At 43.0% G+C, this 15913-nt stretch overlaps 1 protein-coding gene across 1 annotated transcript; it reads right to left on the bottom strand.

The window, feature by feature from the left end:
- Positions 1 to 565: 565 nt before the first annotated feature.
- pebp1 (phosphatidylethanolamine binding protein 1) lies at positions 566 to 15046 on the bottom strand. The gene is made up of 4 exons (XM_038791305.1): positions 14803 to 15046; positions 13701 to 13810; positions 10757 to 10857; positions 566 to 948 (listed from the first exon to the last, which is right to left on the bottom strand). The coding sequence occupies exons 1-4, from the start codon at positions 15043 to 15045 to the stop codon at positions 731 to 733; spliced, it is 672 nt and encodes a 223-aa protein (XP_038647233.1). The 5' UTR covers position 15046; the 3' UTR covers positions 566 to 730.
- Between the last annotated feature and the right edge of the window lie 867 nt (positions 15047 to 15913).

The raw sequence follows: 15913 nt of genomic DNA, 5'->3' as shown, positions 1-15913 counted from the left end.
AACTTTTGGGCAAATTAATATTCAATGATAAAAGAGAAGAAAGAATTCACGGTTCGAGTCCTATGCGATTGTTCGTGGCTGAGACAGTTTTTATAACAGTGATCTTAATTCTATGTAAACTGCAATCCACCTTTTGCCAAAGTTCAGATTGCATTTACGGTTTCTTCCCAATGAAATGCTTCATCCCTGATGGACGCACCATACATTAGTCAACTTTAGTAATTAAATATTAAACTTGCTGCTTCTGAGAGTCTACTTACATGGGCACAATTGGTAGCAACTTCCCTATTTCAATTGAGGAACATTTGTGCTGGATGTAAATTGTGCTTAAAATTCCAAAACCCTTTGCTACCGAACAATTTCAGGTGAAAATAACTAGTTGAAACTTCAGCTCTAGATATTTATAGGCATAGCCTTTAGTACAAAATTTTGTAATGACAAGTATCTCATCACTTCCTTTCACTGAATGCAACAGAACCATATTTTGTCATGTCTTGGATAATTTATGCAAGTTTAAAATCACATTGCAACCTGTGTAGCTGAAAAGTACAAGGAAAACAAAATCTCCATTTGAAACTTAACATTTATTTAGGGCTGTAGACACAAAGGTCTATGCATCATTGACATTGTACTGTACTGATGGCTGTACAGAGCCTGAAACTGTGTTCTTCCAAGGAAATGCATATTTTGTAAAAAGAAAAACAAATCATTGGTGTGTTTTTACACCTTATTACTTTCCAGATAACTGATCATAGAGTTTTGGGACATAGTTATCCCATTCAGCCTGGTAGCATGTCCCTGCAACTGGTGCACCCAACTTGTACTTCTTACGAAATGCTGCAGTTTTGAATGATCCACGCTTATCACCTGATCGGTTGGTCAACCGTTGCTCGTCACATTTCAGTTGCTGGGATTGTTCATAAACCAGCCAGACATAACGGTGAAGGCCTGCAATAAAAATTTTAGTAAGACGAAGCAACATAGAGAAATAACAATTAACACCATGCAGAAAATATCATAATACTTTCTGTTCCAACTTGTGCTGCAATACATAGCTCAAAAAGTTCTCACATCCACCATGCCTCCCTAAACATGATATAATCCAATTTTAAGTGAAGCTGTGACTAGTCTCCTGAAAGGATATATTTGCCATACAGGGAATGGGAGGTTCACTAGGCTGATACCAGGGTTGTTGGGACTGTCCCTGTAGTCACTAGAGTTTAAAATAAGAAATATGATTGAAATATATAAAATTATAACGGAGCCAGACAAACTAGATGCACAAAGAATGTTTCCCTAGTTGGGGAATCTAGAACAAAGGGACACAGTCTCATGATACGGGGTAGACCAGATGAGGAAATATTTCTTCCCTCAAAGGGTAGTGAATCTGTGGAATTCACTACCCCAGATAAATGTGGAGCCAAGTCACAATGTATTCAAAAAAAAGACAATTTTTTAGATTTAATGGCATCAAGCGGTATTGGGGGGGGGGGGGGAAAGTGGGAATGTGCATAGAGATAGAGGATCAGCCATGGTTATATTGAACAGCTGAGCAAGCTTGAAGAGCCAAATTGCCTACTTCTCCTAGTTTCTATGTTTAACAGTCAATGTGGAGACAGCCTGTCGAAAGCTTCCTCAAATAAGAACCGGCAGATACAGTAAACAGCGGTAACATTGAAAACAGAATACTCACTAACAGTGCATTTAAATGGAGACCCCAATGGTCTGCTAGACGTTGCCACAATATTGTCAATTATAGGAACCTTAAATTTTACTGACTTTAAATACCATCTGAAGTTACTTTGTAAATAACTCGCTTAAAAAGAGAATGAAAATCAATTTGCCACTTACAATAAATTACTGGGCTTAATCAGTGAAACATTTTTTTAAAAAAGGACTTTATATTTCAAAACTAGCCAAAATATTTTCCAGTTTGTGGTAAAACGTTCTAGAAGGGAAACTTAATTGATCAGGCATGATAACAGTGGTTTTGTTGCTGAGTCACTAATCCAGACACAGGATTTAAAAGTAAAAATGGAAATTTCAATTTGGAGGCATTTTGAGATAGGGAGCCAAAGTAGATCAGCAAGAACAGAATGATGGGCGAGGAATAATAATCTTTATTCTCATCACAAGTAACACTGCAATTAAGTTACTGTGAAAATTCCCTAGTCGCCACACTCCGGCGCCTGTTCTGGTACACGGAGGGAGAATTCAGAATGTCCAATTCACCTAACAAACACTACTTACTAGGATTGGGGCAGCAGAGAAAACAATAATTGATTTAGTCCTAATTGCTGGACTCCAGCTGTTTCCAATAACCGATAGACTTCAATACGAGTTAAGATGTCCCTATACTCATTATGCACTGTGGTGCAATCTGAGAAATAGAGCCAGATCTGAATTCAAAGTTCAGGCTAGAGAGGTAGCAAATAGGGAAAACGATAGCACGAGTTCCTAACGCCGTAAGTTTAAAAAGAAATTTTTTTGGTCACAATGTATGTTTAAAAAAAATAATCTTTGTCACAAGTAGAATTACATTAACATTGCAATGAAGTTACTATGAAAAGCCCCGAGTCACCACATTCCAACACTTGTTTGGGTACACAGAGGGAGAATTTAGAATGTCCACATTACGTACCAGCATGTCTTTTTGGACTTGTGGGAGGAAACCCACGCAGACACAGGCAGAACATGCAGACTCCACAAACAGTGACCCAAGCTGGGAATTGAGCCTCACTTACACACAGCAAATTTTGGACTCAACAGTATTTACTGCTTTTGAACAAAAAATGTTACAACCTCAAGCAAGGGGGGTGATTTGTGAGTTGTGCATTAGCTTTGTACAAACTCATTCTCCACCTCACCATTGAAATGCACTGATTCATGTTATGATCTTGTATTTGCTCGGTAGACATACAACATAAAAGTTCCAAACTAGTGTAACTACTTGATATTAACTCTTTGTTCCAAGAGGGAAGGAGTCTACACATATGACCTCTTAATCAATAACAAGTTGGCCAAAGGAAGGCTGGTAAAGGACACTAGTACAGTTTGGATTGTTCAAGAATTAGAAGGAAAAAGCCACCAGGCCCTTCAAGTCTGCCATTCAATACGATTATGGATAAACTATACCAGCCTCAACTCCTTTTCTGTGCCATTTCCCCATAGTCCTCCACCATCTATCAAAATATTTATCCATCTCCACTTTAAATACTTCTAATGATCCAGCCTCTCTCCCTCTTCGCTTCCCACCCACCGATACAGAAACCTCTGCAAGTAGTAACTTCTCCAAGGAGTAATCCACATTTCATTTTTAAACAACCGGCCCTTTATCCTGCAGATATGTTCCATTGCTCGAGAGTCTCACAATAGTGAAAACATCTAATCATCTACCCAGTCATGCCCCCTTGGGATGTTGTATTTTTGGATAAGGTCACCCTTCACTCTTCTAAACTCCAAGGAATACAGACACAGACTATTTAGTACTTCTTGATAGGACAATCCTCTCATCCCAGGAATTAGCCTGGTATTTATTTTTCTTTGGACTGCTTCCAACGTTACTATATCCTTTTTTAGTTAAGGGGACCAAAACTGTACACTGTTCCAGGTGAGGTCTCACCAACACCCTGTATAATTGCAACACAACCCCATTTTTTGTAACTTCAACACCTTTGCAATAAAGGCCAACATACCATTTGCCTCCTTGACTACTTGTTGCACCTGCCTGCTAGCTTCCTGTGATTCATGCATTAAAACACCTAGATCTCTCTGTACTTCACGCACCAGCAGCCTCTCATTTAGATAATCTGCCTTTTGATTCCTCTTACCACAGTGCATGACCTCACACTTCCCACTCTGGAAAGGACCCATTTATTCTAACTGTTTTCTATGTGAGAGCCAGTTTTCAATCCATGCTAACACACTTCCTCCAATTCCATGGGTTTTTACTTGCACCAGTCTCTTATGTGGCACCTTGTCAAACGCCTTTTGGAAATCCAAATACACTACATCTACAGGTTCCCCTCTATCTACTCTCTCCGTTACATCCTCAAAAGAATCTTAGCAAATTTGTCAAACATGATTTACCTTTCATAAAACCATGGTGACTAGGTTTGATGATATTCAGCTTTCATTTTTTTTAAATAAATTTAGAGTACCCAATTCATCTTTTCCAATTAAGAGGCAATTTAGCATGGCCAATCCACCACCTCCTTGCACATCTTTGGGTTGTGGGGGCAACACCTACACAAACATGGGGAGAAATCCACATGGACAGGACAGTGACCCAGAGCCGGGTTGAACCTGGGACCTTCGCACTGTGAGGCTGCAGTGCTAACCACTGTGCCGCCTTAAATGATTAGATATTTACTCTTTGATTATTGACTCCAGCATCTTGTCAATAATAGATGTCAAACTAACTGGCCTATAGTTCCTGCTTTCTATCTTTCTCCCTTTTTGAACAAGGGGGTCATCCTCTGGTACCCTTCCAGAATTTAGCGATTTACAAAAAGCTCAACCAATGGGTCCACTATCCCTGCAGCCACTTCCAGTAAAACTCTAGCATGCAGTTCATTGGATTCTGGTGACCTGTCCACCTTAGCCTGTTGAGTTTCTCTAACTATCCCTTGTGATCGCGATTTTTGGAAGTACGACCATGTTATTTGAAATCAGCCCATCTGATATCTTAGGGGTATTTGTAATGTCGTCCATGGTGATGGCTGATGCAAAAGATTTATTTAGCATATCAACCATTTATTTGTTTACTATTAATTCACCAGCCTCGTTCAGTAGACGTCCCAAATTTACCTTCGCCGCCTGCTTCCTATTTATTAATAATAATAATAATAATCATCTTTGTCACAAGTAGGCTTAATTAACACTGCAATGAAGGTACTGTAAAAAGCCCCTAGTCGCCACATTCCAGCGTCTGTTCGGGTACACGGGAGAATTCCGAATATCCAATTCACCTAACAGCATGTTTTTCGGGACTTGTGGAAGGAAACCGGAGCACTCGGAGGAAATCCACGCAGACACGGGGAGAAGTGTAGACTCCACACAGTTTGTATATCCATAAAAACCTTAGATATCCGTTGAAACTCTTCCTGTTTATATTTATACTGCATGCAAGTTCTCTCTCAAAATTCACTTTCTCCCTTATGAGGTTTTTTTACTGCTGGATCCTAAAGGCTTCCCAGTGCTCTGGTCTACCACTACCCATGCCATTTTGTATATCTCGCTTTTCAACTGAACATTATCCTTGACCTCCTTGGTTATCCATGGATTTTGCCTCTTTCTCCTGGAATCCCTCTTTTTGATTAACTCCTGCTGAGCATTATGGACCGGCTGTTTGAATATCTGCTACCGCTCATCTACTGATCTGTATCTTAGCTTGTTTACCCAGTTCACCTTAGACAACTCCTCCCTCGTATCTTCATAATTTCCCTTATTTAAGTTCAAGACACTGATTATGGGCCGATAGCGTTCACCCTCCAACTATATCCGGAATTCTATCGAGTTGTGGTCACTACCCCCAAGGGGATCCTCAACCACACAATCCCTTATTAACCCTTCTTCATTACACAAAACCAATCCAAAATAGCCCGTTCCCAGATGGTTCCACAACATACTGCTCTAAAAAGCAATCCCTGATGTGGAAACACTGGGTGAATGTGCAAACTCCACACGGACAGTGACCCAGAACCAGGATCGAACCTGGGGTCCAAGCACCGTGAGGCAGCAGTGCTAACCACTGTACCACCGTGCTGCCCCCTCAAATTTTTTTTATGCTACCCTTGCCGGTTTGGTTTGTCCAATCAATATGCAGATTAAAATCTTTCATGATAATTGGTATTTCCCCATTTACGCTGATCTTGAGGGGCCATATTTTGGGGGTTTGTAAACTTACTCCCACCCTTGTCTTCCCTATCCACTGCCTTTATATCACAGCTCAGCACTGCTCTGAAACCTTCCTTGATTAACAACACTCCCCCACCTCCTTTCCCCTGTTCTTTTGGAACATTGTATAACCTGGAATTTGAGCACCCAGTCTTGGTCTTCCTGCAACCAGGTTTCTATAATAGCTAATAAATCATACTCATGTTGAAATCTGTGCTATCAACTCACCTACCTAGTTGCAAATGTTTCGAGCATTCAGATAAATTTTGTTTTGATTTTTTACAGTTGTTTACAACTCTGGATTTGCTTTATGTTACATATATTTATTTACGTTTCCTGACCCGGCCTGTCACACTATGACAGCCAAGTTCCCCCTTACAATCCTGTGCCACCGCTCTCTCTCGTATACCCCTGATTTTCTAAACCTCCTGTGCTTGGAACCCCCCACTTTGTCGTTAGGGCTCTTGTATGAGTCCTTGGTGCAATAAAATGATATGATCTGTCCCCACCTGTTTAGCTCACTCGGCTAAATTGCTGGCTTATAAAGCAGGCCAGCAGCACGGTTCGATTCCCGTACCAGCCTCCCCGGACAGGCGCCGGAATGTGGCGACTAGGGGCTTTTCACAGTAACTTCATTGAAGCCTACTCGTGACAATAAGCCATTTCATTCATTTTCATTTCATTTCGGGTGACACCCAGACTGATCACTAATCTGCACTTGTAACTTTTACTTCCTAATTTTCCAAGCAACTGAACCCTCACCCCAATTTTAGTTTAAAGCCCTCTCAAAGTCCACATTCAAGGCCTCAGCAACTAACCTGGACGAGTACCCAAAAGTCAACATTCAAGGCCACAGCAGCTAACCTGGACAAGTACCCCATCACAATCACAAATTCCATCAGTAAGTGTGTTGAGGACTGTGTACCAAAGAAGACAATACGGGTGTTCCCCAATCGGAAACCCTAGTTTAACCGACCGGTTCACTCCCTGCTGAAGTCTCAGATGGAGGCGTTCACATCCGACGACCACAACCTCTACAAGAGTTCCAGGGACACCAAAGACAATAATGGATCAAACTAGAGTCCCAGGCCAACAACACAAATCCATGACGTCTATGGCAGAGCTTATACGAGACTACGGACTACAAAGCAAGGTTAGGTGGAATCTCTGGGGCTGGGGCTGGAGCATCCCTCCCCGATGAACTGAACAAGGTGAATGCCAGCTTTGAACAGACAGTCAATACATCAGTGCCACCTGCCCCAACAGCCCTGGACACACCCTTACCAACTATTACAACCTCTCAGGAAAGTGAACCCACGGAAAGCGACGGGCCCAAGAGTTCCAGGGCAAGCACTCAGATCCTGCACAGACCAGCTGGCGAGTGTATTCACAGACATCTTAAACACCTCACTTTTCTGCACCGAGGTTCCTACCTCCTTCAAGACTACTCCCATAATACCAGTGCCAAAGAAGAACAAGATAGCAGGCCTCAACGACTACCAGTACCAGTGGCCCTGATGTCTTGTCATGAAACGGATCAATGCCAGCCTCAATCCATTGCAGTTCGCCTATCGCCTCAACTGGTCCATAGCAGATGCTGTCTCCCAGGCCCTCCAATCAACACGCGAGCATCTCAACCACAAGGACACCTACGTCAGACTGCTGTTCATAGACTACAGCTCCACCTTCAAAACCATTATCCCGACAAGACTAGTAACCAAACTCTGCAATACTGGATTTGACCCCTCCCAGTGCAGCTGGATCCTCGACTTCCTCCACCAACAGACCGCAATCTTTCAGGATAGGTTACAGCACTTCCTCTACAATAGTCCTCAACACCGGGGGCCCCGCAAGGATGTGTGCTCAGTCCTCTGCTGTACTCCCTATAACCACACATGACTGTGTAGCAAGTTTCAACCCCAATTCGAACTGTAAGTTTGCAGATGATATGACCGTGGTGGGTCGTATCTCAAACAATGACGAATCAAACTACAGAAGGGAGATAAATCATTTGGTTGCATGGAGTACCGAAAACAACCTCTCTCTAAATGTCAGCAAAACCAAGGAACCGATCATCAACTTCCGAGGTGTAGCACCCCCCTCTTTCTTCTCCCCCCCCCCCCCCCCCCCCCCCCCCGTCTATACCAATGGCTCCAGAGTGGAGATGGTTGATAGCTTTAAGTTCCTGGGGGTCACCATCACCAACAGTCTGTACCGGTCCACTCACTCATGTTGGTGCAACAGTCAAGAAAGCCTAACAACATCTCTACTTCCTACGGAAGCTAAAGAAATTCAGCATGTCTGCATCAATGCTCACAAATTTATACAGATGTGCGATAGAGAGCATCATATCCGGCTGCATCACAGCCTGGTATGGCAACTCAGCCCAAGATCGCAAGAAACTGCAGAGGGTGTATTACTCAGCCTAGCGCATCACACAAGCTTGCCACCATCCCATCGATTCTGTCTGCACCACCTGCTGCCTCAGTACAGCAGACAGCATTGTCAGTGATCCTCACACCCAGGCTTTGCCCTCTTCCAGACCCATCCATCAGGCAGAAGATACAGAAATCTGAAGATCCGCACATCCAGACATAGGAACAGCTTCTTCCCCACAGCTAGACTCAACGACACTCACTCGGACTGATCTGTTCCCTGTCAGAACACTATTCATGACACTATGCTGCTCTTGCTCATGTATTTGCTTTGTTTGGCCCCTGTTCCACACTGTAATCATTCGCTATTTGTTGATGTACTATTTGTCAATGTACTTTGTCGATTATTCTTTTGGCATACTATGTACGTACTGTGTATGTTCCCTTGGCCGCAGAAAAATACTTTTCACTGTACTTCGGTACATGTGACAATAAATAAATCAATCAATCACTTCCCTAGTTATAGAGTCCACAAGAACACCGGTCCCAGCATGGTTCAGATGTAGGCCATCCCAACGGTACAGACTCTACATTCCCAGTACTGATGCCAATGTCTCACTAACCAATGCCTACTTTGCCCACACCAGTATTTGAACCACAGTCTTTTTTTCTAATTTTACGTACCCTTTGCCAATTTGCACGTGGCTCAGGTAATAATCCAGAGATTATGACCATAGCAGTTCTGTTCTTTTAATTTAGTGCCTAGCTCCTCAAACTGCCGACTCAGAACCTTCTTCCGCCTATGTTGTTGGTGCCGACATGGACCACAAACATTGGATCCTCCCCCTGAAAGCTTCTCACTAGGCCAGAGCAGATGCCACAAATCCTGGCACCGGGTCGGTAATACGACCGTCAAGACTTTTTGATCCTGGCTACAGAGAACAATGTCTTCCCCAGACTATACCATCCCCAACTACGACTACATTTGTCTATTCTCCCCCCACTTGAGCAGCTCCCTGAACCACAGTGCCTTGGTCAGTTGGTTCATCCTCCTTAAAAGTACCCTCTTGACCATCAAAGGAGCAAGAATCTCATACCTGTTGGACAGGGACAAGGGCAGAGGCTTCTGTAGTATTATCTTTTGGATCCCTCTACCTGCCACACTTGCAGTCACACCCTCCTGTCCCTGGCCATTGACAGAATTTAAGGCAGTTAATCCAAGGGGTGTCGCTGCCTCCTGAAACACTATCCATGTAACTCCCCCTCTGTGACAATGTCCGAAGCTCAGACTCCAGCTCACTAACCGGGCTGAAGTTCCTCGAGCAACTAACGTTTGCTACAGATGTGGTCCCAATGAACCACAATGGGGTCCACAGCTCCCACATGTTACAGCTACAACATATTGCCTGTCCCTGCATCCATATTTTATTTGATTGGAATTTATTTAATTTAGAATTTCAATTTATTTTTACTTATACCATTAATCTTTACTTCCTGAAATTTCTGATTCCATACATAGCCTTCACTTACTCCCACAATTTCTTTTTTTTTGTTTTAATAAATTTAGTGTAGCCAATTCATTTTTCAAATTAAGGGGCAATTTAGCATGGCCAATTCACCTACCCTGCACATCTTTGGATTGTGGGGGTGAAACCCATGCAAGCATGGGGAGAATACAAACTCCACACGGACAGAAACCCAGAGCCGGGATCGAACCTGGGTCCCCGGCGCCGTGAGACAGCAGTGCTAACCACTGCACCACCGTGCTGCCCCACTTCTCAATTTCTGATTCCCTACCTAGCCTTCACTTCCAAAGTCAAAGGTAGAAGGAGAGAATGACTTGACTACCAGTCACTTACCTGTGATATCACACAGACGTGTTCACTCTATACTGTAGTGCTCCTGCAACTAGTGCTCCTGCAACTAATGCCCCAGCACTCCTGCCTTGGCCTGCACTTGCCCCCACTGACCCAATCAGCTGCCTCCTCTTGCTCCGTTTTACTTTCTGAATCCTGAGTTTCACCTCTGGATTCAGTGAAGGTTCACTGCACTGTTCTGCCCTGAGCTCTGTACCAGGTTTGCTCTCTCTCCAGCCCCTGGTGCTGTGCTTTATAATGCTCCTGTAAAGTTTTATGTTCAAGGTGCTCTCTCTCCAGTCAGTTAAAGGACAGATGCCTCAGTCAGAGCTAGAATGGACTTTCCCCATAAATCAGGGCTGGCTTTGAATCCAGGTTCCAAGGATGAAAAGTGCAATATGCCAATACTGCACCACTAGTCTCCAAATAGCATGTTTGTGATTACTAAATTGAGTATTTCAGAAGTGTTTTTTGTTCACTGGACACATGGAAAACATACCTCAAAACGTTTGAGAATATGTTGATTGACATTTGCCACAAAATGAACTCAAATGGATAATAACTAAAATTAATGTGGATCATTAATTATAAACATATCAAATTTATATTTCCAAATTATGTACTCACCAGTTCCTTGAGGAGGACCTGAGCCAACATAGTCAGACTGAATCTCTCCACTGTTAATATCATTTCCTTTCATGTTGATTACAATGAAGTGATGCCATTCCCTAACAAGTAAAGAACAAGATTAATAATTGGACAACGTGCTGCACCAAAGAATTTTGTCATTTAACTAAACAAGAAATGAAAGCAAAGTTTAAAAATGAAGAGATTTTCAGTGAAGTTAGTGAGCAGAAGGTGAACAAGGTCAGGGGGCTGGTTTAGCACAAAGGGCTAAACAGCTGGCTTGTAATGCAGAACAATGCCAGCAACGCGGGTTCAATTCCCGTACCGGCCTCCCCGAACAGGCGCGTAATGTGGCAACTAGGAGCGTTTCACAGTAACTTAATTGAAGCCTACTTGTGACAAACTATTGTTATTATTATTTTAAAAAATGATTCCATTCTTTAAACATTGGGTTCAACGATGGAGTTGAAGATTTTGGGGGGGGGGGGGGGGGGGTGTAAATAAGATGCAGTTTGGAGCGGCAACGAAGAACACATGTTTAATAAGCTACTCAATGCATGATCAATAATCACAGTGCAGAATTCCCCGATCTAACATGAAATCAGACTTTCATGTTTCTGCACATGGGGCAATGAGATTATCGAAATTGGTGTGGGGAGAAGCACACGTCAGCACATCAGGCCAGCTCTGTTATCTGAATGCAATAACCCCAAGAGCAGAAACAGGCAAACCGGAACCCGAAAATATTCCACTGTTGCTTCTCAAATATTAAAGATTCCGCCACAACTCAACTGTAGAAAGAGAAAGTTAACAGCCTGTACAATGTGTTTCTAGTAAGCGTTTGGTTTTAGTTTGCTTATATTTGAAAGCTATGTATTTAAAGCCTTACAATATGCAACTTTATATCAGCAATTTATTTTTAAAAAAGTGGTTATATAACTCTCATAAAAGCACCCCACTCCATAAGAAATGTGTATATAATTAATATAAATACAAGAAAAGTAAAGGCTAAGGCAGACTGTAACCTATCAACATTTAGATACAAACAAGACGGAGGAGGCCAATCAGCTCTTTGAACCTGCTCCACCATTCAATAAGATCATGGCTGATCGGATAGCAACCTCAAATTTGCACTCCACCTACTCTCAATAGCCAATCACCTCCTTGCTTATCCAGCATTCATCCACCTCTGTCTTAAAAATATTCAAAAGGCTCTGCTTCCATCACCTTTTCAGGAAGAGAGTTCCAAAGACTCACGACCCCGAGTGAAAACATTTCACCTCAGTTTTAAATGGGCGGCCCCTTATTTTTAAAACAGTGACCCCTTAGTTGTAGGTTCTCCCAAAATAAACATATTTTCCACATCCACCCTGTCAAGACTGCTCGGGATCTTGTATGTTTCAATCAAGTCATCTCTTTTAAACCCCAGTGGATACAAGCCTAGCCTGTCTAACCTTTTATAAACCAGGTATTAATCTGGTAAACCTTTTCTGAACTGCTTCCAATGCATTTACTGGAGATGTTTGTCACAAACGTTCTACTGGGGGGAAAGGGTGTGCAATGGGGGGTTGCTACCACTTCAGATTGATCCAGAGTTGACTCCAAGACTGAGCCTTGAAATTCTTTGCATTAAATAGCAATTTGTATGATTCCAGCATCAAATACTGTGGATCATAACATTGCAAATCTACAACAAATTGAAAGTTAAGTTGTCTTTCTCTTAATAGAGAAAAACGGAAAACATATGCTGCAATATTTTAAAATTTAATATAACACAAGCTTAAATATATTCAGTAATTTTTTAGAACATCCAAGATGACTAGTAAGCTCAGTCCTGTTAGGAAGTCCAGAATCTTTTGCAAACTAAGGAGGTTTAAGTTTTGGTGTTCGGTCAAAGTGAATAGGTATTTTTTGATAGCATTGGTGATTTTCCATCCCCCATATGCTCTCTGCTTTATAACACTTTATTTAGGTGAGCCAACATCCCTCCCTACAGGGGAGGCTAGCCCATTAAGGGCATTACTAAGGGAGTCTAAAAATTGTACGCTGCAACTCACTGTAAACAGTGACTGGTATTAAACTATGTAAATACAATGCTATATTAAAACACTAGCTCAGTGATTTTAATGAATAATAGACAGGGAATACAGAATATGCTGGAAAACCATTCCAGACTACCTCCCATTTCCCTCCACCCCCTCATCTCATAATATAAAATAGTACATTTTGTCTCATAGATCCAGTAAAAATTCTGCATGTGGGAGCAAAATTGAAACTATAACAACCCGTACAAAGTATACTCCTATTTTCACGAAAATGGAAACTAAGTAAAATTGAACCCCTCATTTGAGACATTTCAAGTACAGTTAGTGCGACAAAAATTCAATCCAGGTTTCCCCACGATAAATATGGAAGTACACAAGGTACCAAAAGGTGTAGAAAAGGTTAGCTCTGGGTACTTTCAACTGTAGGACAGGGTTTAAGAACAAAGTGGTTAAAAGCAAGTACGGGACTGATTTTCAGAAGCACATTTACATAGAAAGAGGTAAAATAGTGGAAATTAAGACCCAAATCATTCATGACCAAATTAGATACTGGGGTAGGGACGGCAGGCACAAAAACAAGGATTGTAGGTTTTTAAATGGAAGGATGAACCGGTGTGAAACAAGCAGTAGTCCACATCAATATTTATCTTTGCAATGAAGGTTAAAGCATATTGTTAGGGCCAAGTAAGGAGACTCAGTGCCCAAACAATAATATCTGCCTGCTGGAAGTAACCTTAATTCAATCTACAAGCATAATGTCACATTTTCAAATTTGACATCTCTGGGAATTCAACATTCTAACAAGTACTGTAGTAAACTTTTGTTTCTTTGTCAGTTAAGAGGTGGACTTTGAAAATATTCCAACCCCAGCCCTTTCATTATAAGCAAGAATAACCTACCTAAACTTTGGTGCCTTCCTGCTTGGAGCATCTGGGTCAGTTAGAATCAAAGTATAAAGCTTGCCTGGATCACCTCCGGACCAGTTAATGTTGGCTGGGCGGTTCTGCACCTGAAAGTACAAATCAAATGCTTTTAAGATCAGCCCTGAAAAGAAGTCAGGTCAAACAGGATAGTTAGGGGTGTGGAAGAGTAAAAATTATATTAAATTAAAGCTGCAACGATAGGATTGGGTTCAAGCTAAGTTAAAGGAAAAGATCGAGTCCCACTGAAGAATTCTTCACACAAACCAGTGGAGCAACATGCATTGAGTGTTCGTTTTATCCTGATGGATTGTAGCAGTAATTCCTGGGATTGCAGGCCAAAACCCTGAAATGGCATCTTTGGATGGGATGGAAAATATGGGCCGAAAGCTGCAATTATCATGATCTTGGCGGAAGGAGCTCAGAGTCACATCTGGTCAGCACTAAATCAGTTCAGGCGGACTGTTTAAATACTGGTGCCTTGCTATTCAACAGAAAGGATACAGAGTAATAGTTCCCACTCACTCTAAATTGAGGCGGGATGGGGGAAGTGTCCAGAGGAATTTTACCACCCCCGCCCCTCCAGCATAAAACATATATAAATAACCGGCCTACAAGCATCACGTGTTGCTAAACCTAGACAGGACCAGACGGCAGCTGAGGTGAATCCCCCGTCCGACACACGCAGCACCACAGGAGACTACAAGACGATGTGTCCCGAGGGTCTTGGCAGCTGGCAATGGCCATCAAAAAAAAAATTACATTTCCCAAAGGGATCTGTTAATATTTAATCTGCAGGTTTGCCGCTAGGGAGGGGGGCGGGTAAATAGCCAGCAGGAGCAGCCAGAGGCAAGAGAGCAGCAGCTTGTACTGCAGCCAATTAAACAAACATACCGATGCAGCTGGCTTCCGAGATTTAGATTAAACAAAGACTGTTCCCCCGCCCTCCCCCAGCATGTGAAGTGAAGGTCAGTGCAGCTCGCCCGGTCTCAGCCGTTTCTAGAAGCTTCGCTGGATTCATTCCAACACGCTGAGCTCTTCACAATCTTCACCTTGTCAATCGCATTTAGTCAGTCAGTACCTGGGTGGGGGTCAGCACCTTGCCCAGCTTATCTATAGACACGGCGCCATAGCTGACTTGGAGCGGCTGTGCCGGCTTCACGTCGACCTCGGTCAGGGCCAGAGGCCCAGTCCACTCTTCCAGATTCACTGCCATCTTCGCTGCTAATATGCCTGCGCCGTGCTGCAGCTTCACCCCAGCACGCGCCTCCACCTCTCCCTCCCTATTGACTACCCCGTCCCCAATTCCTACTGGCTGCCCCATCCTTCATTCCTACTGGCTGCCCCATCCTCCAGTCCTATTGGCTGGACTGCCCTCCAATCCTACTGGCTGCCCCATCCTCCATCATGATTGGCTGCCCCATCCTCCATCATGATTGGCTGCCCCATCCTCCATTTCTACTGGCTGTCCCATCCTTCATTCCTACTGGCTGTCCCATTCTTCATTCCTACCGGCTGTCCCATCCGCCATTCCTACTGGCTGCCCCATCCTCCATTCCTACTGGCTGCCCCATCCTCCATCATGATTGGCTGTCCCATCCGCCATTCCTACTGGCTGCCCCATCCTCCATTCCTACTGGCTGTCCCATCCGAAATTCCTACTGGCTTCCCTGCCCTCCATTCATTTGGTTGTTTTCAGCCCTCCAGTCCATCAGCCCTGCTGAGATTTTCCAGCATTTCTGTTCCAACGCCAACTGGAGGAATAGCATTGTATCTTCTGATAAGTTACAACTTCTGGACTTAACATGATTTCAACAAATTAGACTGTGAACTGTCTCCTCCACCTTTATCCCAATTTTATTTCTATTAATTTATTCAAATATTTTCCATTGATCCAGTTTCCCTCACCGTTGTCTCCACCCCACTAGGACCATCTACTCCCTGTTCCATGTTGTCCTTTGATGCACTGCTTACGTCTTCTGCCAATAACGCATTCTGATCTCTTGATGTGCCAATATCAGCACCCTTCTTAGTTATTATCATCACTATTTACATTCCCTTTGTCCTTTTTGTCCACAACATCTTTGCCAATCTCCACCTATCGCTGTCCCTCTATCCAGCAGCACTACTTCACACTGTCCGTCCTTCCCCCACAGAGCATAAATCTCATTTGATTTCCAGTTCTCTCTAGC

Source organism: Scyliorhinus canicula, chromosome 1 (genome assembly GCF_902713615.1).
Source record: "Scyliorhinus canicula chromosome 1, sScyCan1.1, whole genome shotgun sequence".
Lineage (NCBI taxonomy): Eukaryota > Metazoa > Chordata > Chondrichthyes > Carcharhiniformes > Scyliorhinidae > Scyliorhinus > Scyliorhinus canicula.
The sequence above is the reverse complement of the archived record's forward strand: the minus strand, read 5'-3'. Positions and strand labels throughout refer to the sequence as shown.